A 22,889-nucleotide genomic window follows, 5' to 3' on the forward strand; every position below is an offset into this window, starting at 1 on the left:
GCATTGTGTTCTGACTCATTCCCTGGGCCCCTCAGGACAGAAAAAGACAGACAGCTCATCTTACCTTCAAAAAGAATCACCTTTCAATTGAGCAGGACAAGTTGCAAATCTCAGTTTTGCAGGGACTGATGGACATGAACTAACCAAGTGCTGGAGTTTACCAAATAAATGCCAGTGGGTGGACAGAGACAAGGAGGTAGGCAGGCCAGCGCTGGCCACAGGCTGCCAGCTTCCACCTTCAGCCTCCTTGTTTGTCTGCTTACGGACATGCTCACAGGGAGATGGGACCCCCAGCCTGCTGTTTACCACAGCAGCAGAGCATGTGCCTGAAATGGCTCTAGGTCAGCTCCAGCCCCCTTCACTGCCCGACTGCACCGGCCGGCAGCTGTAGAAGCACTGACGTTGTATGCTTGTGTGAGTAAACCTGATAGACTCGCAGCCCAGCCCAAAAGGGCTGGAATCAAGTGGTGAAGAAGAGGAGGCCGGCAGCCCCAGAGCTGTTCCCCACAGCTTTTGCCCTCAGTTGGCTTTTGCTGACTCTTCAAGGTTCCCAACCACTCAGGAAGGGCTTCCCTATGCAGCCCCTTTCTTTGATGCTCTGCCCACGTTCTCTGTGCGGCACTCCCTTCTCCTTGTCTATCTTTTTACAGAAATGTCACTGGAACCCAACAGTTACCTCCCCCTCCACACCCAACCTGTTGTATGTATATCCTAGAAAGGCATCTCTGCTGGAGTGAGCCCCTGCTTCTAAGAGCCTTTGCCTGAGACCCAGCTACCCTCTGCAAAAAACTAGCACAGGCCCGTAGGGTTCAGCACTAGGCAAGAGCTAAGGTCTGTGACTGACAATTAAGTGGAGGTGGCTTTGCCCCCCCCCCTTTTTTTTCCTTTTTTGCCCAGGTTCTGAGTTGGTTTAGCAACTTGTGGTATGTGTAGTTACAGCACCTGATGTCACATGGGTTGGCTGAGACCTTATTGTGAGATGAGGTGAGAGCATTGGGAACAAAATGATCATTATAGGCCATTCGTGTCAACATTTAGACCTCGGTGTTTGCTTGCAAGCAAAAGCAGGAGCTAATTTGCAAGGCTGCCTTTGTGGAGCTGCCTTTTGATCAATGATTGCCTGTGTTAATGTTTCAGTGAGCTATTGATTTCTGCAGCAGCTTTTGTTCCCTGAATTTATGTGCAGCGGTCTCTGCTGCACACCATGCATGTTTGATGAAAGTGCAATTGACTTCGTTCCTGGTGAGGCTGTGAGCTGCTTCACTCCCTATTTGTAGAACCAAAGCTTTTCCAACATGTTCTTTTGTTTGTACTCAAGACCTAGCCACCCATGCAGGCAGCAATATGCTGTTTCTAATCCTCCATGTTTAATCCCTCAGTGGCCATTGCAGTCTTTGAGAAGCAGCTAATAAAACCTGGCCTGGATTTATTATTGTTTTTGTCAATTTTATTGACATATAGTTGACATGCTACACTGTGTGTGTGTATACATATACATATGTGCATATATATTTATATGTGAATGCACCCACCCTCTATGTATACAGTCAGTTAAGTTTTGATGACTATATACATTGTGTGAGTAACACCATCTATGTATTATTCTTTGTATTTTCCTTCTGAGTAGTCACTTGGTTGGGTCCTTTGCAAGCACTCTCCTCACGCACCTTACCTACCTTACGGCCCCAGGCAATCACAGCCTTTCTTGCTATTATAGATCTTCTTGTCTATCTGAACTCACGCTCTCCTTGTGGCTTACATTTAACAGGGTTTTTTGAAATTTATCTGTTATTGTATAAGCTGCCGGTTCCTTTTTTTTTTTAATTGCCAAATAACATTTCATTGGATACTTATAATCCAATCATACTTCCTATAACTAAGCATGCTTCTTTTTTCTTGTTTGGGGCTATTAAAAATAATAATTCTAAGCCGGGCGTTGGTGGCGCACACCTTTAATCCCAGCACTCGGGAGGCAGAGGCAGGCGGATCTCTGTGAGTTCGAGGCCAGCCTGGGCTACCAAGTGAGCCCCAGGAAAGGCACAAAGCTACACAGAGAAACCCTGTCTCGAAAAACCAAAAAAAAAAAAAAATAATAATAATAATAATAATAATAATAATAATTCTGTGAATGTTTGTGTGAAAGTCTTTATGTGGGACCAGAGAGCTGGCTCCACAGTTAAGAATATGGACTGCGCTGGGCGGTGGTGACACACACCTTTAATCCCAGCACTCAGGAGGCAGAGGGCGGCGGATCTCTGTGAGTTCGAGGCCAGCCTGATCTACAAAGTGAGTTCCAGGAAAGGCGCAAAGCTACACAGAGAAACCCTGTCTCGAAAAACCAAAAAAAAAAAAAAAGAACACGTGCTGCTCTTCCAGAGGGCCATTTGTTCCCGGCACCAACAGTGTGCAGGGCACCACCCGAGACTCCAGCTCCAGGGAGTTCTGGCCCTCGTAGGCATTCTCACACCAAGACACATACACATCGAAAATTTTAAAACTGTTTAAAGCCTTTATGTGAGCACATCTTTGTCCTGTTGGATAAACAAGCCAGGCATAGAATTCTCGACCCTGTGGTACTTGTTTATTGACCTGGTAGAAACAGGCAAACTTTTTACGAAGTGAATTTGACACCTTGTGTCCCATCAGCAGTGCATGCAGGGTCTGGCCATCTAGGCTTTCTGTGTTTTAAATTGACATTCTTTCATTTTCTCAGCCATGGTTTCTGCCCAACCCAGGTGCCTGGTCATCTTGACCCAGGGTGCCCAGGTTCAGTCTGCCCTGGGTGCTTAGATTTTCTGTTACAGCTGTTACTTGTTAACAAAACGTAGTGTTGCTGAATTATAACATTTATACCTTGGACATCTCAGCTGTTAAGAGAACATGGTGTAGGAGTCAGGTAAATGGTCCAGACTGGCTTCTGGAACCTTTTGTCCGTTTGCTGTCTGTCATTGGGCCAGCTCCTTAGACTCACTGATCTCTAATGTCTTCTTTTCTACTGCAGGTTGTTTGGTCTTTTAAAACCACTCCAGATTCTTTTGAACTTTCATACTTAATAAGTGGAGTAGGAAGCTAGCTGGGTGGTGGCGGGGAATACCTTTAATCCCAGCACTCGGGAGGCAGAGGCTGGCGGATCTCTGTGAGTTCGAGGCCAGCCTGGTTTGCAGAGAGAGTTCCAAGACAAGCTCCAAAGCTACACAGAGAAACCCTGTCTCCCTCCCCACCCCCCCCAAAAAAATGGGGTGAGGTTTGGCATGGTGCCACACACCTTTAATTCCAGCACTTGGGAGGCAGAAGCAGGTCGATCTCTCTGTGAGTCACAGCCTAGCTGGAGCTACATAATCATAAGACCCTGCCTTTAAAGGGAAAAAAAAGTTAGTAGAAGCAGTCAGTTGTTACTGCGCGAGACAATACCAGGCTCAGACAAACACTGTTAGAAATGTCTTTGTCCACTGAAGGTGGGTCAGGCTGAAGAAGGAGGTTGGAAAGGACATGCTTGGGTTTTTGCTTCTTCGCAGCTCCAGAGTAAACTCTGGTTTATTGAGTGGACTCTGGTTTATTGGACAAAGTTGCCCACTTGCGCTCATGAAGTATGCCACTCGGATAAAGTGCTTGAAGGGGGTTGACCAATAGGAAGAACTAAGGCAGGTCAGTGCTCAGCAGGCAGAGATTTTGAAATAGGAGTCTAATCCCTCAGTATTGGTGTAGGAAAACGCATTCCCCGGCAGTGCAGGAGCAGAAAGAGGGTCACAGTATGTGCTAGTCACCACTGGGCCAGCTGCCATTTGTCCCACAACACATGGTAGAGATATAGTCAGACCACCACTGGCAGTTCTTCCGTTTTTCCCTTATTCATCTAGGACCAGGTAGAACTGAGCTGGTATAGGGTGCACATACATCCAGGCATGAGTGTTCTGGACCTTGCTGGAGGGATAGTGCTTCATTTGTGGAGCGTTGGTGGGAACTGGCATTTTGTTAAGTGTTGTTTTTTTTGGGGGGGGGCGGGAGGGTTTCAAGACAGGGTTTCTCTGTGTAGCTTTGGGCCTTTCCTGGAACTCGCTCTGTAGCCCAGGCTGGCCTCGAACTCACAGAGATCTGCCTGCCTCTGCCTCCTGAGTGCTAGGATTAAAGGCGTGCACCGCCACCGCCCGGCTTGTTAAGTTTTAAATGGTTAAAAAGGTTGAGTCATATCCACAGCTCCATGAGATGGACAGGCCGGCCAGTCAGTTCCTGCGCTATAAACCTCCATTAAGGATCTGTTGGCAGGCATGGCAGCCCACTCCTGTAATCATGGAACTCTGGTAATGGAAGCAAGAGGATCATGAGTTCAGGGTCAGCCTGGGCTACATAGTGGGCTACATAGTGGGACCCTGTCTCAAAAAACCAAGGACTGGCAACGTAGTCAGTGAGGTGCTTCCATGTAAACATGAGGAACTGAGTCTGCTCCCCAGATGACACATGAAAAAGCTAGCCATGGTGGTGCATGCTTGTGATCTCAGTGCCGGGGGCGGAGGCAAGGCAGGGCAGATCCAGCCCACTGAGAAATCCTGTTTCTCCCCACTCCCAACACACACACACGCGCACACACACAGCCGTGAACCCAGACCTGAGGAATGACGGGTGTGCTTGTGCATGCACTGGGTTGGGGTGAGGCCTGTTGTTATTGGTTCTGTTAGTCGGGAGAGTTTGTACAAGGTCTCCAGGCGCCCCTTTGTGGTCTGCCTACTTCTCTTCCCAGCCCTTAGAACCTGGCTCCCAAGAAGACTGCTTTGCCGCCGCCTTTCCTGGTCACCTCGTTCATGAGATGCATTAGAGTGAGGGGGTGGAGGGGGCTCTGGGAACAGCCAAGCAGCCTGCTCCTGAAGTACAGATTGAATGTTTTCTTGATGGTGTTTTTTTAAGACCAAGGCAGAGACTTTCTTTTGGGGTCTTTCTAAGAAACCAGCCTTTTAAAAAAAAGTCACAAACCCATTACTTTGTATACTTAACTACATTTTACGTTGGTTTTTAGCCAGCTTCAGCTAGGTGCAAGCACTCTCTGTGTGGGAGACAGGGTAGCGCTGCCACAGTCCTGCCCACCCCCGTTAGGTTGCATTTTTTTCAGGAAGGCTCAGCATGTGACAGGCATCAGTCCCTCTGTCTTCTTTTGCTAGGCCCCAGTCCAGTCCTTGAGGATCTCCTGCTAGTTTGTGCAAGTGGGGCCATTGAAAAGGTGGAGGGCGGTGGAGAAAGCAGTTTGTCTCCTGGCCCTCACTTCTAGCAGCTCCCGTGTTCTCTGTTTGGTGGCTGTCTCTGGAGATGCTTCTTTGTGTACATGTCACACTCACCTTGCTCCCTTACACAGCCATGGCTCCCTTATTTCCTTCGTGTCTCTTGTGGTCCTGGTTCTTGATGTGTGGAGGTCAGCTCTGCTGGGCTGCAGGATGGAGCCTGAAGCTTCACTTGGGCGGCATTGCTGCCGCCCTGCTCTCAGCGCCAGGCACAGGAGGACGTGACGATGGGGAGGCAGTGTGCGTACACTCACGACTGCCCTTCTTTCTCACAGGGGGAGCTGATTACCTTCTATTACTACTGGAAAAAAACACCGGAAGCGGCCAGCTCCCGTGCCCACCGCCGGCACCGCAGGCAGGCAGTGTTCAGAAGAATTAAGACTCGCACGGCCTCCACCCCTGTCAACACACCCTCCAGACCACCTTCCAGTGAATTCTGTAAGTGGGGTATCTTGATGCCTGCCACAAAGGGTCGTAAGAGACTACTCACATGCAGGCATATGTGTGCCTAGCTCTGAGCCTATGGAGCTGGTGAGCCAGAGATCTGTATGGTGTGGTTTGTGCATTATTGTGTACATACGTGTACCCTAGTGCAGCATGTGGGAGAGTTTAAAATTATTCATACATTTAAGTATTTCTAATAAACTTACCATTCTTCACATTTTACAAAATGTAAGCTTGACCTAGGGTTCCACTTTCTTCTTCAGTCTGCTTTACCCAGATCTTCTTCCCCGTCCCAGTGTGCCATTCACCCTAATAAGACAGGGAGACCCTGTAGGTCCTACTCTCTTGGCCCCTATAAACTAGAACGAAGCAGGAGTGCTTTGCAGTTCTGCGCTAGCCCAGAGCACTGGCCTGAGGGTCCCAGTGTTCTGTGTTATACTTGGTGGGGGCCAGAAGCCATATTGGTTCAGTAGACAGAATTCCAGACTGCTCAGATGCATTAGGAAGGCATTGTGGGTCCACTGCTACCATGTTAGATTCACCAATATGAGCACCTGTGCTGACCACCACACGATTCAGGTGTCACATCGGCCCCCAAAATCTGGCAAGACAGGACCTTGATTAGTACTACTCCTCATACATGAAAGCTCTTTCCTCTGGTGACTGATCATAGGGAATTCAGAATGAGCCTTTGTGACTAACACTCTTCCCAGTCTGTGGAATTATTTTACTGGGGGTCCCATTCTCAGCTGAACATGATGGTGTCTCTTCTGTCTGCACTTTGCCCACCTTGTGCAGTGGACCTGAGTTCAGCCAGTGAGGATGACTTTGACAGCGAAGACAGCGAGCAGGAGCTGAAGGGGTACGCTTGCCGTCACTGCTTCACTACCAGTAAGTGGCCTCAGGCTCCCGCGGTGCAGGGGCAGGTGCTCATTCCTGGGCCAGGCTGGGCTCTGGGTCGCCAGACTCAGAGTACTTCATGTGCCCGATGGGAAAGAAGCTGGGGCCAGTGATTGAGCTGACACTTGGGCTGTGCTTAAGAAACCTGAACCTCTTTCCTGACTTTGCCTCCCTCTTGAGCAGTCACAACTATACTGATTTACTGGGGGGGGGGGTCATGCAGGAGGGGTCTGTTGTTCGCCAACAACAAAGGGGTGGCTACAGCGGACGGGACAGTGGGTACCCCTCACCAGATTCGGGGTGTCTAGGAAACAGGATCCATCCAAGCTCCTGCTCTGTGGCTGTCACGACTCAGGGTCAGGTGGAGCCCACAGAAGGGCCCCTCTGCTCAGACGTCCTCAGAGACAGGTGGTCTCCAAAGCTTGCCCACTTGCCCTCGTGTAGCCTCCAAAGACTGGCACCACGGGGGCCGGGAGAACATCCTGCTGTGCACTGACTGCCGCATCCACTTCAAGAAGTACGGTGAGCTGCCGCCCATTGAGAAGCCTGTGGACCCCCCGCCCTTCATGTTCAAGCCTGTCAAGGAAGAGGATGATGGGCTCAGTGGGAAGCATAGCATGAGGACGCGGCGGAGTCGAGGCTCGGTGAGCTGGGGGCCGGTGCTTGGGGCTCAAGTGAGAACTGGTTTTAGGCAGAAACACACTCTTGCTGGTATGCTCTCCCCAGGGGCAGTGGCCTTGCTTAGGGCTTGGGGCCACGAAGCTTAGTGCTAGGGAGAGCTCGTTGGCCCTGGTTTGTGGCCCAGTGCTAGCTCCCCAGTTCCTCAGAACTCCTGCATGCGTGGGGGCCGAGTGCCTCCAGGGGGCAGATCTCTACTTCCGCTTCGCAGGTGGTTTTTCCAAACATTTGATTCCACACTAGAAGTTTTCACCTAGGTTCTTTAGTGGAGATTTGTCCGGTCGGGCATAGTGGCTCATGTCTATAATCCTAGCACTTGCGAAGCCAGCAGAAGGATTGCCATAGATTCAAGACCATCCTGGCTCCAGAGTGAGCCTTTGTCCTTAAAATACGGCAACGGCAGCAGCTGTTTGACATCGGTGGAAATGTGTCTAGGACTATGGGAGGGCCTTTGAGGCTTGGAACTGTGAACACCAAGGGGTCTCTGTCCCGGCCCTGACCTCTGAGGGCTTTCTGGCAGGTGGATGGGGTGGCCCACTTCCTCCTCCTGACCTCAGCTGAGCCCTGGGGCTCCACAGAAGTGTGTGCAGGCCAGGCAGCTGCGGGAAGGAAACTGCAGTAGTTAACAGCCTTGTCTCCTTGGGTGACTTCCTGTCCCGTTTGATTAACTCTCAAATGTTCTGTGGTGTGGTTTGTTGAGCATGGACAGTTACCTGAGAAGGGGTGAGGAGTTACCTCGAAAGTTCAGCGGTCAGCTGACTCCTCCTTCCCTCTCAGAGCCCTGCTCATTTCCAAGAGAAACCCCTCAGGATGTATTAGTGGGTTTGAGTGAATTTGTGAACATACTGTTTATCCTCCCTTGCCTGTGGGTAGACTTGGGTGGGCATCTGTGGGACCTGGGGATCCATTCTCTCCATCCTTTGGTTTTGGAGGGGCAGATGTCTACACTACGCAGTGGTCGGAAGAAGCAGCCTGCCAGTCCTGATGGCCGTGCCTCCCCCATCAATGAAGACATCCGGTCCAGTGGCCGGAACTCCCCCAGTGCTGCTAGCACCTCGAGCAACGACAGTAAAGCGGAGACCGTGAAGAAGTCAGCCAAGGTCAGGGGCTGAAGGGACAGTGGGGCTTCCTGCTTCCCCTGCCCATCTAAGCAGATGGATGCCATGGGTCTGGAAAAATGGGGGAAATGGGGATACCTCTTGGCAAACCACAAATTTGCCAAGACCCCAGAATCACAAAATGGAGTAGTTGGAGAGGCTCCTCAAGCCAAGGATTCCTGTCCCTAGACAGCTGCTCCTTTGGGCCTCTCGTTGGCCCTTTGGAGAACATTCTCGCTTCTGGGGCTCAGAATGAGGAACAGTGTCCACAGTGTCACTTCTCTGCTTCCACTGCAGAAGGTGAAGGAAGAGGCTGCGTCCCCTCTGAAGAGCACCAAGCGCCAACGGGAGAAGGTGGCCTCTGACACAGAGGAGACTGATAGGACCACCTCCAAAAAGACAAAGACCCAGGTGAGGCTCTCCGCTCAATCTTGCTGGCTCGGGCTCCTGTGACACCCCCACCCCAACGCCCACACAGTCTCAGGTCCTCTGGGGAGAAAGCAGTGCCGAACTCCAGGCAAGAGCTGAGCCTTGCTTGTGTCCCACGCCATCAGTGTGGGGTTGAGCTCCGCTTCCTAGTGCTTCCATGCCTTGCTTCTCTGCCTGTAGGAGATCAGCCGGCCCAACTCTCCCTCCGAAGGAGAAGGGGAGAGTTCAGACAGTCGCAGTGTCAACGATGAGGGCAGCAGTGACCCGAAGGACATCGACCAGGACAATCGCAGCACGTCCCCCAGCATCCCCAGTCCTCAGGACAATGAGAGTGACTCGGACTCATCAGCACAACAGCAGACACTGCAGGCCCAGCCCCCCACTTTGCAGGCTCCGGGTGCGGCTGCCTCGGCTCCCTCCGCCCCTCCAGGAGCACCCCAGCTTCCCACCCCAGGGCCCACATCCTCTGCCACTGCAGTCCCTCCACAGGGCTCCCCTGCAGCCTCACAGCCCCCTACCCAGACTCAATCTGCAGTAGCACCTGCAGCTCACAGCCACATTCAGCAGGCACCCACCCTGCACCCACCTCGACTACCCTCACCTCATCCTCCACTGCAGCCTCTGACGGCAGCCCCTAGCCAGAACTCCGCACAACCTCACACCCAGCCCTCCCTGCATGGTCAGGGCCCACCTGGCCCTCACAGCTTGCAGGCTGGACCCCTGTTACAACACCCAGGGCCTCCTCAACCCTTTGGACTTCCTCCCCAGGCCTCCCAAGGCCAGGGCCCTCTGGGTACCTCCCCAGCAGCTCATCCTCATACCACTATACAGCTTCCAGCCTCCCAGTCAGCGCTGCAGCCCCAGCAGCCCCCAAGGGAACAGCCCCTGCCTCCTGCACCCTTAGCCATGCCTCACATCAAGCCACCGCCCACCACACCCATTCCCCAGCTTCCAGCACCACAGGCCCACAAGCATCCACCCCACCTCTCAGGGCCCTCACCCTTCTCTATGAATGCCAATCTGCCACCGCCTCCAGCCCTGAAACCCCTCAGCTCCCTGTCCACACACCATCCTCCCTCAGCCCACCCTCCACCCTTACAGCTCATGCCACAGAGCCAGCCCTTGCCCTCCTCCCCTGCCCAGCCCCCTGGGCTGACCCAGAGCCAGAGCCTACCCCCTCCTGCTTCCTCCCATCCCCCTACTGGCCTCCACCAGGTGCCCTCCCAGTCTCCATTCCCCCAGCACCCTTTTGTACCTGGAGGCCCTCCTCCCATCACCCCACCCTCCTGCCCCTCCACCTCCACCCCACCTGCGGGGCCCAGCACCTCATCACAGCCGCCCTGTTCTGCTGCTGTTTCTTCTGGAGGCAGTGTTCCAGGGGCGCCATCTTGCCCCCTTCCTGCTGTGCAGATCAAAGAGGAGGCTCTGGATGACGCAGAGGAGCCCGAGAGCCCTCCTCCGCCCCCCAGGAGCCCATCCCCTGAGCCCACTATAGTGGACACCCCCAGCCACGCTAGCCAGTCCGCCAGGTACTGGTTCGGAGGAATGTGGGCCTGGCTGGGCATGGGTGGATTTGGTGGAGGTGAGGAAGGGTGTGGCCCTCTGCAGAAGCCCCAGCCAGAGCTGCCACCTCTCTAGGTTCTACAAACACCTGGACCGGGGCTACAACTCGTGTGCACGGACAGACCTGTACTTCATGCCTCTGGCCGGATCCAAACTAGCCAAGAAGAGGGAGGAGGCCATTGAGAAGGCCAAGCGTGAGGCCGAACAGAAGGCCCGGGAGGAACGGGAGCGGGAGAAAGAGAAGGAAAAAGAGCGAGAGCGCGAGAGAGAGCGGGAACGGGAGGCAGAGCGTGCCGCTGTGAGTCCTGAAGGGCCGGATACACGGGGGCAGTGTCTTCAGCCAGGGCATGGTGGCAGGGTCTATTCCAGACGGTCGGTGTGCTCTCTAGTGCCAGTGACACCCGTGCCCAGGCTTTCTGAAGGCTGCAAACCATCGTCTGGCAGTCATGAGTCTGACTTGATCGATGGGCCTGTCCTTTCCTACAGCCTATAGATTAGTGCCTCCATAATCCCAAGGGGTCGGAGAGACAGGAGGGGGTGACTTGGAAGGAAACCTAAGCATGGGATTGACGGGGGGTTATGCAGGGCCTTCCTGCTTTGAAGCCCTTCTGTGGGCTAGCGTACCTGGTGCCTGCTTGATCAGGAGGTGAGGGAAGCCAAATCCAGAAGTGGCACGTGAGGCCTGATGGTCGGTTTCCCGGCTGCCGGACTCTGGTGCAGACACAGCTGTTAGTGTTTGCGTAGGGGCACGTGTCGTGGGCCTACTGAGCACCAAGGAGAACTGCAGGCTGGCGTGGACCAGAGCGCTGGCGCAGGTCTAGACTGTCCGGGTGCCCGGACCTGGCAAAGGCTCCCTGTTTCTGTGTTGGGGTGAAGGAGCTAAATTGGCCTGATACTGGAACAGGCCGGGTCTACCTGGGTGGTAAGCACCAGTGTTAGAGCCCGGGTGGCTGGGCATCTGTCTTCATACTCTCTTTTCTGCAGCAGAAGGCATCCAGCTCAGCACATGAAGGCCGTCTTGGTGACCCTCAGCTCAGTGGTCCAGGCCACATGCGACCCTCCTTCGAGCCACCACCAACCACAATTGCTGCTGTGCCCCCGTATATCGGGCCTGACACACCAGCCCTACGGACACTGAGCGAATATGCTCGGCCCCATGTCATGTCTCCCACCAACCGCAACCATCCCTTCTACATGCCCCTTAATCCCACTGACCCCCTGCTGGCCTACCACATGCCTGGCCTCTACAATGTTGACCCCACCATCCGGGAGCGGGAGCTCCGAGAGCGAGAGATCCGGGAGCGAGAGATCCGGGAGCGTGAATTGCGGGAGAGGATGAAGCCAGGCTTTGAGGTGAAGCCACCAGAGCTGGATCCCTTGCACCCAGCCACCAACCCCATGGAGCATTTTGCCCGGCACAGTGCCCTCACCATCCCTCCTGCAGCTGGCCCCCACCCCTTTGCCTCTTTCCACCCGGGCTTGAACCCTCTGGAGCGGGAGAGACTGGCATTGGCAGGTCCTCAGCTACGGCCTGAGATGAGCTACCCAGACAGACTGGCAGCTGAGCGCATCCATGCCGAGCGCATGGCATCTCTTACCAGCGACCCCCTGGCACGACTGCAGATGTTTAATGTAACTCCACACCATCACCAGCACTCACACATCCACTCCCACCTCCACCTCCACCAGCAGGATCCTCTCCACCAAGGTGTGTACCCAGTTCAGGAGCAAGGCTGGGCAGACAGCTTCCATCCAAGACTCACAGTTGTGGGCTTTCCTGATCAGTGAGTCTCAGGAAGCTACTGCCCTGGGCCTCCTACAGAAGAGAGGCCTCTGGGGAAAGCCTGCCCAGGGCCCTGGGTGAGGGATGGCATATCATGGCTCTTGTGACCTTGGGAGCCAAGCAAGGTCTAGGTCTAGGTGCTGAGCTGCCCAAGGAAGTTGAAATGTCCTGCCTTAGAGGTGGCGGGGGAAAGCACGGTATCTACTGGTTTTGAACTGATGGCCAGGCAAAGTGCAGTTCTGACCTTTGGGAACAGAATTCCTGAAGGTCCACTCTCCCAGCATCTGTGGGAAGACTGGGCTGGGACAGAGACAGACACAGTGGGTACCACTCCCTTCAAAGCCTCATGGGATTGATTATGAGGGAGGCTGGCGGTGCTCCTGGGGAAGCAGTGAATCCAAAAGGTGGAGCAGCGTTGAGATCAGAGGGCTACAGCAACATTCCCCCACCCCACCCCCCCAAGAGTGAGAGTAAGCCAGTGTAAACAGCTGAAAGGCCTTAGCAGCAGGTACTCAGAACAGGACTACCCAGGGAAGCCACTTGGGTTGATTTGTGGGCTGTTGTGAAGAGGGGAGAGACTACCGCTTGCTGTGAGCTGAGAGGAGGCTGTGTGACGCAAGTTGGGCAGAAGAGGCACAGAGCAAGGCGGTGCTGAGCGGCCTCAGGTGTGGATCGGGAAGCAGTCAAGGCTGAGCTCTACTCCTCTCTGCCTTACTGTCCTCCCCTGGGGGAGGGGCCGTCAGGATCCTTTGCAGCCAGGTGATGCTTCCCACCCTGGTGAGCAAGAGCCAGTTTGGGTGAAAGGGAAGTCACAATGGGCCATGCAGCAAGGAAAGCGTGCCAGAGCCGGTGGGGACCTGTGTCCTTTTTTCCAGGTTCAGCAGGCCCAGTTCACCCCCTGGTTGACCCCCTGACTGCTGGCCCTCACTTGGCTCGATTTCCCTACCCTCCTGGCACCCTCCCCAACCCTCTACTTGGACAGCCCCCCCATGAGCACGAGATGCTGCGCCACCCAGTTTTCGGTAAGAATTCGCTGGAGGAGGACATGGGCTTCCCAGTGGAAGTTGGGCTTTACCAACTGTCCACAGGTGGGGACCAGGCAGGTGGACTGGTGGGGAGGGTTTGCAGTAGAGAGGCCGTAAGTGCGCAGCAAAACAGCCTCACAGGAGCCAGGACTGCCTGGGCTGCAGGGGACGATAGGCACCTGACTGGAGCTGAGGACTGGGGAGGATAGAGGGCAGGCAAGGTCTGAGCATGAGGCCGAGGGGCCTCTGGGATGGGCCTCCTTCCTGCCTGGGTACTCTGCTGACTTGGCCCGCCCCTGGTAAAGCTGTCTGGAGAGCCTGGGAAGGGCTGTCCGGCATCGCAGCTAGGTGAGCGCACCCCTGCAGAGCAGGCTCTCTGACCTCCTTCCTGGTCTCTGTCTTGGTTGCCCTGGTCAGGGCTACTCCCTTGACTTGTTTTGTAGCAGAGTGTGTTTTGTGCTTGGCAGGCACCCCCTATCCCCGAGACCTGCCTGGGGCTATCCCACCCCCCATGTCAGCCGCCCACCAGCTTCAGGCCATGCATGCCCAGTCAGCCGAGCTACAGAGACTGGCTATGGAGCAGCAGTGGCTGCATGGACATCCACACATGCATGGTGGCCACCTGCCAAGTCAGGAAGACTATTACAGGTGAGGTGAAAGGGGGGAGCCTAGGCTGCTCGCCCCACCCCATCCCTACTGTGGCAAGCACCAGGAGCCATCCTTTTTGGTTCTGAGAGGGAGGGATGCATGCAAGCATGACTTGGCCGGATGACAGGCTGCTGGGGTGGGGTGGAACCCATAAGCAAACAGATTGGCCAGCCTTTGCCTGGAGCCCTTGGGGTGTCATTTCCCTGTCAGCCAGCACACCCTGATGCCCGTTCTCTTTTCTCTCCCCTTCCCCACCAGTCGACTGAAGAAAGAAGGTGACAAGCAGTTATAAGTTATTTATTTGTTAATGCTGGCTGTGGAAACCCCAGTTCTAGGGGGCAGAAACAGGACTTGACATCCAGTAGGAGCTGCAAGAGCAAAGGGGAATATCGTCTAAAGATTTCTCTATATATTTAAAACCCACAACTAAAAACACATCTGCATAATAGTGTTCGTTTGTTGAGAGGATTTCCTGAGACCGATTTGGGTCTCCCTGCATGACAGTCTCCCAGAAACTTGGTGTGTCCTGGGCTGGACTGACACCCAGAAAGCTTACCTGCGATCTTGGGGTTTGGCTTTAGTTCTTTTCCTTGATTTCTCAGTAGGTGCTAGAGTCCGTTCACACCCTTCACTGTGCGCGCAGACACTGAGGCATGTGGGCTCTGGAACCCATGAGGTTTTCAGAGAGGTGGCATATGAGTTTGAAATCCAAGAGCTATAATTTTTAAAAAATCTTTTATTTTAATACATTGTAGGGAATCTTCATAATTTGAGACAGTTCTGCAGCATGGCTTTTTACATCTGTAAATAAATAATTTTAGAAGTCTTTTTTTCCTTCCACAGACGACTATTCTGATCTATTTTTTCCAGCCATGTCACAAAGTGTGAATTCCTACCAGCTATTGACAGAATACAGAGTTGATTTTTTAATAAAAAGTTATATATAATTATCCCTTTAATTAAAGGGAACAGATGGGCGTTTCTAGTTTCAAGCAGGCAGGAGCTTGGGACTAGGTTTGGTCATAGCAGTGAGCATCCAGGGGTTGGCAGGGACAATGTTACAGGCTCTTTATTTTGTGCTTTGGTTTCACTTCTGTCTGTCCCTCGCATGTGCAGTGGCAGGCGTGTTTGAGCGAGCCTCCTTCCTTATTCATAGGAGTTTAGTGTTGACTTTGTGTTCCCTGGTGTCCCCGTCGTCCTGTCTCTGGTATAGAAAGCATGTTTACGTGTGTGTGTCTGGTGATAAGTTTCCTTAGAGTTTTATGCACATGTTTGATTATTCTAGATAAATTGTCATAAACAGTTTAGGAAGTTCAAGAAATGATGCGGTGCACAGCACATGAAAGACCCAGGACATATGCTTGCCAAAGGAATGTTAGAAATCTGTGAATGTGCATGTCACCAAGCCATGCCTGTCACAGAGAGGCTGCTTCAGAGTGAGGACATCCTGGGGTTAACATGACATAGGTCTGGCCTGTAGTTGGGGCTATAAAGCAGGCTGTGCAGGTGATCTGCATCTTCCTGGTAAACCGTGTGTGTCCTGAGTTTCCGCCTGGAAAAGGAGTGGGAGTAAGCCCCCTCCAGCGGGGCCTGGGGGACATGTGTGACCCCACCCTTGGAATCTTGAGGGCCATTTCTACTCTTGTATGCAGTGGTTGCTTCTAGAGACAGAGAGACAGACAGCCACGAGGTGTGTCCTGGCCTGTGGAGGAAGTGGCTGTAGCTAACCCAGCCTTCACTCTCCTCCAGGCTCAGACTCAGGTGCAGCAGGCCTCATGCTCCCTGAACCATGCATGGGGCAGCTAGGATCCATTTGTCTGTTGAAAATGTTGGTAGGGTTTTTGTTTTGTTTTTGTTGTTTTAATTTTCTTTTTCTCATTCCACTCTGCCTTAACTTTGGTTCTTCATAGGAGGCAAGCTCAAATAACCTTTTATTATCAAACTTCTGGCCACCTTGGCATGAAGGCATTTGTTTTCTCTTTGTGGTGGTGACATGCTCTCCAGGTGGTCTGCACTGCCCTCTGGACCGAGGAAAGCCTCAGAGCCTCATGGGCTCTGGCCAGGCAGGTCCTCTCTGCCCCATGCCACCACCTCCTTCTCCCCTTTTAACTGAGTCTGCCATTCAGTTAAACCTTTATCTCCTCTCTAGTACCCATTTTCCAAAGAGAAAGAGTGAAGTACTTTGAAGTCTGAACTTGAAATCTGTCCGGAAGTGTTTCTTTGTTAGTTTTGGGTTTCTCCCCTGTCCCAAGGTGGAACGTTGAGTCCATGGCCTCCATGACCGACTAGTTTGTTCGGAGGCCCTGGACCTTCGTGGCATCTTTGAAGCCCAGCTGCTTGGCTTCCTTTTGGATTTTCCTTCCTTTCATTTGAAGTTTGGGTTTGCTTTCTATGTTCTGTACGTATCTTGTTCAGTGTCGTCAAGGCTGAGCTTCACGTCTCACTACAGTGGAGCGGGTGGACATTCTGATCGCTGCATTTCTTTAGATCTTGGAGCTAAGTGTATATATATGAGTAGTTTGCCATGAGATAACACAGTGTAAACAGTAGACACCCAGAAACTTGTGATTTCTGTGTTCTCTCCATTTGAGTATTTTGTAATTTTTTTGAAATATTTGTGGACATAAATAAAACCAAGCTACACTACAGAACCCTGTGTGTTGGCCAGTGCGCTGTCTCATTCTTGTGTGGGTGGGGTGCTGCAGAATGCCATGGGGGATCTGCTCTTCCCTGCTGCCGGGCCCCACTTCACCTTCCAGAGCAGTTTCTGGAAACATAGGTCTGTGCTGTCCGGGAAGAAGAGCTGCTGTAGCAAACTCCTTGCTCTCTGAAACCAAGATTGCCACCCAAGTCCACCACTCTACCCACACCGTCACCAGGCTCCAAGGAAGAGTCCCTGCCTGCTGAGCAGCTGCTGGAGCCATCTTCTCCAGAACCAGTCCAGGTTCAAGGTGTCGTAGGCCCTGTAGAGCAGCAGTTCTCAACCTGTGGGTCGCAACCCCTTTGGGAGTCAAGTGACCTTTCACAGGGGTCGAATATCAGGTATCTGCATATCAGCTATTTACACAACAATTCGTAACTAGCAAAATTACAGTTATAAAGTAGCAACAAAGTGCTTTTATGGTTGGGGGTCACCACAACATGAGGAACTGTATTAAAGGGTCCTAGCATTAGGAAGGTTGAGAACCACTGCTCTAGGGGCTTCCCCCAGAGACTCCACACTGGATAGCCTGTAAGTGTGAATGTGGCCATCAGAGGCCAGGCTAGGACTCCTGTTAGAGTCCTGCTATGCCCCCACCCCCCCATGGAACGCTTCACGAATTTGTGTGTCATCCTTGCACAGGGGCCACGCTAATCTTCTCTGTATCATTCCAATTTTAGTCTATGTGCTGCCGAAGCGAGCACTGCTGGGCCTTTTTGGTTTTGTTTTTCTGAGACAGCAGTTTCACTGTGTAGCCCTGGCTGTCCCGGAACACACTCTGTAGCCCAGGCTGGCCTCTAACTCACAGAGATCCATCTGCCTCTGCTTCCCGAGTGTTGGGATTGAAGGTGTGCACCACCACTGCCCGGCTCTGTTGTGGGACCAGGGACATTTTCTCCTGAACATTTTCTACTAAAGCCATGGGTTTTTTGTAGATGTTTTAAGAAGTGGAACAAGATCAGTTCAGAGAGTGTATATTGGTAAGCTGCCTGCCAGGGAGGAAGGCCTGGGGACAGCATGGGTCAGGTGCTGCTCACTTAAGGGCAAGGAAAGCATTAAGTGGCATGCGTTGATGGCCATAAGCAGTTCTGGTCCTGCTCAACAGCTTGGGGATTGACTTGTATAGGAATGGACTTCCAGGCCAGCACAGGAGGCCAGGCAGCAGGTCTTGGGTCTTCATACATGACAGAACTGGGTAGCTAGGGATGCCAAATGACCGTTGTATGGCTGGGGTCCAGTGGCAGCTGCTGTAAACTTATTTCTTCCTGAGCATAGGCATATGAAATGGAGGCATCAGACTCAAATGTTAAGACCCAAGTGTCAAAACTACTGTGGCCCCCACAGCTCCAATACAGGATGTATAAGCAATGGAGAGAAAAACAGTACCCACAGACACCTGTGTTCATAGGACATCACAATAGCCACAGCACTCACCCACCAACGAGGGGATGTACACGTGTGTGCATTACATATATATGTGGATAGTGGAATACTGTTTGGTCAGAAACAAAAAATGAAACCCTGTCATTTCAAGCAGCCTGCATGGAACTTGTGGTGACTTAGGTGACACCGTGTGTTCTGATTGAAGCTGAAAATGTCAGTCCTGAGACTCAGAAGGGTGGGGAGGAGGAAAGGGAAGTTGGTTGTACTGTGGAATAGCTAGTTTATGATTGTTGACACTTTTATAGTTTTGCTTATGATAACAGTTTAAACTAGCCGGGCAGTGGTGGCGCACACCTTTAATCCCAGCATTCAGGAGGCAGAGGCAGGTGGATCTCTGTGAGTTAGAGGCCAACCTAGTCTACAGAGAGATCCAGAACAGCCAGAGTTGCACAGAGAAACCCTGTCTTGAAAATAGAAAAAAAAAAAAGTCTAAACTAGGAGAGTACAGACTTTCCATGGCTTTTCATTATAAGGCCCACTGGCCTTGAAATTTTGTTCTTAGGCACAAATGTCTATTAGTGTGTATCACGAAGTAGGGTGTGGACATTAGTCAGGCCATTTACACAGCCACGTCTCCAAGGCAGAAAACTCATATCTGGGTGGATGAAGTGATACAGAGTGTTCTTGCCTCAGGCTAGCCCTGCCTGTGGTTACTCTAGTGACTGGTCTGTATATGGCCTCCAGCCTTTTTGCTCCAGAAATGAGTCCTCAGCCTGGGAATGGAGGACCAGCAGCCCACTTCTGAGTGTTGTACACCGGCTAATAAGCAAATGAATGACTCCTTGATATAGTAGGAGGTCCTGACCTCAGCCCACGTTAGCATGGCTGGGTGCCGAGCTTCCCTGTTGATAGACATCCCTAGTGAGCTGTGCTGAAGGAGACTTCACAGATACCACTGGGTAAGTGACCGACAGTGACCTCCCAGATAGAGCTGTGCAACTGGATGTTAACTGCTGTGAGTGAGAGCCAGATCCCTTCCACAGGAGCAAAACTGGGCATAGGGCACAAGCTGGTGACAGCGACTATCCTCGGTCTCCTGGCCAGCCTGGAGAGCTCCAGGTGTGTTCCTCAGCCTACAGCTTTGAAATCAGAATGGATTTGTTAGTTAGTTATCTGGGGGTTGAGCGAATTGGTCCCCAAACCAGAAGTACCTGTGCCAGAGAGATTCAAGGAGGTAAGCCATGCAGCTGGCTGTATCATTGAATGGATTCACATTTGAGAGTGTAGCAGACAGGCTGGGATCCTGGGGTACAAAGCAAAGCCTGGTGGTGTTAGGCCATGGGAGATACGGTGTGGGTCATGAATGGAACGTGCAGGCTTGGAAGTCCATGCCCTTTCTGTATCAGGTATCTGGCCCTTCGCGTTCTCAGTATTGGAGACAGACCGTTCCCAGACTCTTCGTGGGCTCATTTCTGCCCAGGAGCCCTGGCAGCTGAAAGTCTGGACCCTGCTTCTCTGTCCCTTTTACCCAACATGGCTATCACAGCCATTTGTATTTTGACAGTCAGGGATCCATACTGCAGAAACTGCACTCTGGCCTCCAGACCAGCTCTGATTCCCTTGTCACTAACTCTGTGCCTGTTCTATGGGGGGGGGGGGCACTTTAGAAGAAAGCTCCTTGGTACCTAGAGGTGACTTGCTCATAGATGTGAATGTGAAAACCCATCTGGGGAGCCAAGTGACCGCTGCTGACAGTCCTCCCCACAGTTTTTCCCCTTCAGCACCCCAACACCACACCTGGTGGACACTGTTCTTGGGAGCTCCTGCCCTGCAATTTGGCCTCTGGTGAATCCCGGGGGAATTCAGAAAACAAGGAGGTTAGTTGGTTGTGACTTTTGAAGGGAGTATGGGTGGAGGCCCAGGGTTGATAGCAAGTTTTTCTCCATTGCTCGCCTCTGTAGACATTGAGGCAGATCTCTCACTGAACCTAGCTAACCAGCTTACACAGAGATTCTGTCTCTGTCTCATTACGTGTGGGCCACCACAACCACAGCATTTACGCGGTTTCTGTCTGGGGATCCGAACTCTGGTCCCACCCTGGCAAGGCAAGCACTTTATCCACTCAGCCATTCTCATCAGATCACAAGGAGCTTGTTAGAAGACCTATTTGACTCAGCAAGGGACGTGGAGCTACTTAAGGACATAGTTTTCTGTGCCTGACATCCTGATGTCACTCCTAGGTCCCTTTTACTCCCTTCAGTCATCACTGGGGCTTGGCCACTAGTCCACTACAGAACAGTTCTGGTCCTGGCCACCAGGTGGCAGTGGCTACAAAGCTAGATGGCTGTCCTCTGAGGCCACCCTCTAGAGGACAGACCTGTGACCAGGCCCTTGCTGAGATGATTGGGGGAAGTGGCTTCTTTCTTTTTATTTTTCTCTCTTTTTTTTCTTTTGCACTGGAACTCGCTCTGTAGGCCAGGATGGCCTCAAACTCACGAGATCTGTCTGCCTCTGCCTCCCGATTGCTGGGATTAAAGGTGTGCGCCACCACGCCAGGCAGAAGGTGGTTTCTGGGTCAAGGGGCAACTGGAGAAGCTCACAGTAGACAGGCTCGCAGAGATGACAGAGCTGACGTGCTGTGCCCTGGCAGATACTGTGGACAGGAGGTTTTTCCCTATGCTTTCTTTGATGTATCTGCAGGACATGGGGCATGCACAGCAGTACTTTTAAATACTCACTGAGAGAAAATGCATCTCTCCTCTCCTCCCCCCTTCCCTCCCTCCCTCCCTTCCTCTCTAATATAGCTACCTGACTGCGCCTCCCAAGTTCTGTGCTGTGAAGACACCAGGTCACAGTGCTGAGGCTTCGTGCTGGGAATCCATGAGCTGTGGGTAGCTTCTAAACATCTTGGGCCCAGAAACCAACTCTCAGTCTCCCTGAGCAGCTCTGCCATGAGGGCCCTTGTGTGCCCTGAAGGAACCCCAGTGCCAGGGGCACTGTCCCCAGACGTCCTCATCTGCTCACACGAGGGAGAGAACACTTCAAGCAGGCTATGGAACCTTGCACATAACTCCGAACCAAAGAGAACCTATGGGGCCCAGGGACCATGGGTTCTGGCATGTGTGAGAGAATCTGCCACCATTCCCATGAAGCCTTACAGCAGAAGACAATGAGTGTCAGGGTGCCAGTTGACCACACCCCTAAGATCACTTGGTGAGCAAGGATGGAAAAGAAAGCTACTGGGCTCTGAGGCATCCATCCTCAATACCAACTATAGGGTTCATGGGCACAACATAGGTGTTGCATTTCTGAGATGAACAAGGAAAGTGGGGTACTTCTAGTGTGAACAGTGCGGCTTTAGTTTTGGCTTTGGTGGCCTCATTGAGGCCCGTCTTAAAGGCACTGGGTAGAGGTTAGAAACTTTTTCTCTTTCCATGGATTGACAAGCTCACTAAAGTGAACTAAAGTGTAACTAGGGAACAGTGAGGAGCGTGGGAAGCCAGCTCAGGTAGGGTGGGGCTCTGGGGCGCAGCATGCAGTGGTTGATCCACTGCCCCCTACTGGGAGCAGCGTGTAGTACTGGCCTCTGCTCCAACCTGGGTCAGGCAGGCACAGAGCACAGGCAGACGACTAGAGGTTGATACCCTATGTGGGAAAGCAATGTGTTTACATTTACATGGACAGTTCCAGGAGGGCCCAGGATTTGATGAGCTAATGGCTGGCTGCAGCTTCCCTAATCATTTCTCTTGCAGACTGGAACAGTTCTGGGAAAAACCAACCCAGAGCAGAGGATAGCTTTTCAAGATCACATTCTCTACACTCTTGTATAGTTGGGTGGTCCATGGTGCTGGGGGAAGCCTGAGCCTAAGGAGGCCTCTGGAGCTGTGGTTCGGAAAAGTTCCAGAGACCTCACACCTCTTGTAGCTCAGAGCACAGAATGGGGCTGGGGAGGTAACTCAGTGGGTGAAGTACTTGTCACAAAAACATGACGGAAGTTAGATCCCTGATGCCCACAGAAAAAGTCAGGTGTGATGGTATGCGTTTCTATTCCCAGCGCTGGGCTAGCAGAGAGAGGTGGTCCCTGGAGTTCTCTGGCTCAGTAGCCTAGGCATTGATCTCTGGCCTCCATGTGCATGCGCACACACTTACATTCACACATATGAACACATTTTTTTTAAGCACAAAGGGTATGAAGACAGAACTTGACTCACTAGTTCAAGGGTAGAGGTGTGGGGCTCTAGAGGAACGGCAGTGTGGACAGCCCTGAGTGGACCATGGGCTCTTACTGGGCAGAGAAGAGTAGGGCTTTGCTTATGGACAGTGCTTGAACACAAGTACAGTGTCTGTGGCCTTGGCACTGGGACAGGATGGGAGGAAGTGGGCTTAGAAGGCAGCCTGGGGGCAGGTTAGACAGGAGGCAGTTACACAGGCTCCTGCTGTTGCCTGGTGTCAAGGTGTGTGGATGTGAGCTGGAGACCAGAAGATGACCAGGAGGGCAGGGCACAGAAAGATGCTGCATCCTGGGACCCAACAGGGCCCAGTTGGTGGCACTGAGGACAAGCACCTGGATGCACCTGTGGATTATATGGGAAGTTATGACAAGGAGGCTGACTGTGAGCCAAAGGAGAGGTGGCTTAATCATACCGCAGTGGCCATGAGTTTCTGCTCAGCTGGCCCTGACTGGTCAGAGCAAGCTGATGAGCTCTATGGTGACGCTCACAGTCTCTTCAGAGACCATGCACTGGGAGGCACCATACTGGGTGCAGTGCATTAGGTACCACAGTGCCCTTTCCCAACTCTTCCCACACAGCCAGTTAATCACAGAATGAGAGAAGCCATTGCCTAGGGGTGTCTCTAAGACAGCCTTTAGCAAGCGGGGATGTCGGGTAGTGGAAGATGGGGGGGGGGCTGTCTCATGAGAAGTCAACTCTCTAGGTCAGTAAGAGGTACTAGAAGTCCAGAGACATGTTC

At 52.5% G+C, this 22,889-nt stretch overlaps 1 protein-coding gene and 1 non-coding gene across 15 annotated transcripts in view; one reads left to right on the forward strand and one right to left on the reverse strand.

The window, feature by feature from the left end:
- Window positions 1-16,485, forward strand: part of Rere (arginine-glutamic acid dipeptide repeats) — a 367,324-nt gene extending 350,839 nt beyond the window's left edge. For 5 of the 14 annotated variants that reach the window (XM_042272447.2, XM_076565682.1, XM_076565685.1 and 2 more), the window contains 11 exons: window positions 5,543-5,705; window positions 6,510-6,602; window positions 7,056-7,255; window positions 8,228-8,389; window positions 8,684-8,797; window positions 8,996-10,344; window positions 10,454-10,676; window positions 11,366-12,086; window positions 13,037-13,183; window positions 13,654-13,834; window positions 14,093-16,485. In XM_042272447.2, the coding sequence (XP_042128381.1) occupies window positions 5,543-5,705; window positions 6,510-6,602; window positions 7,056-7,255; window positions 8,228-8,389; window positions 8,684-8,797; window positions 8,996-10,344; window positions 10,454-10,676; window positions 11,366-12,086; window positions 13,037-13,183; window positions 13,654-13,834; window positions 14,093-14,126 (3,387 nt within the window). In that variant the 3' untranslated portion in view covers window positions 14,127-16,485. Of the gene's footprint in view, window positions 1-5,542; window positions 5,706-6,509; window positions 6,603-7,055; window positions 7,256-8,221; window positions 8,390-8,683; window positions 8,798-8,995; window positions 10,345-10,453; window positions 10,677-11,362; window positions 12,087-13,036; window positions 13,184-13,653; window positions 13,835-14,092 lie in introns of all 14 variants that reach the window. The other 9 variants (XM_076565684.1, XM_042272446.2, XM_076565681.1 and 6 more) reach the window with 3 other exon arrangements.
- A 647-nt stretch (window positions 16,486-17,132) lies between these two features.
- LOC121827685 (U6 spliceosomal RNA) lies at window positions 17,133-17,239 on the reverse strand. Its single transcript, XR_006070003.1, has one exon. It is a non-coding gene; the product is annotated as a U6 spliceosomal RNA (small nuclear RNA).
- Between the last annotated feature and the right edge of the window lie 5,650 nt (window positions 17,240-22,889).

This window comes from Peromyscus maniculatus, chromosome 2 (assembly GCF_049852395.1).
Source record: "Peromyscus maniculatus bairdii isolate BWxNUB_F1_BW_parent chromosome 2, HU_Pman_BW_mat_3.1, whole genome shotgun sequence".
Lineage (NCBI taxonomy): Eukaryota > Metazoa > Chordata > Mammalia > Rodentia > Cricetidae > Peromyscus > Peromyscus maniculatus.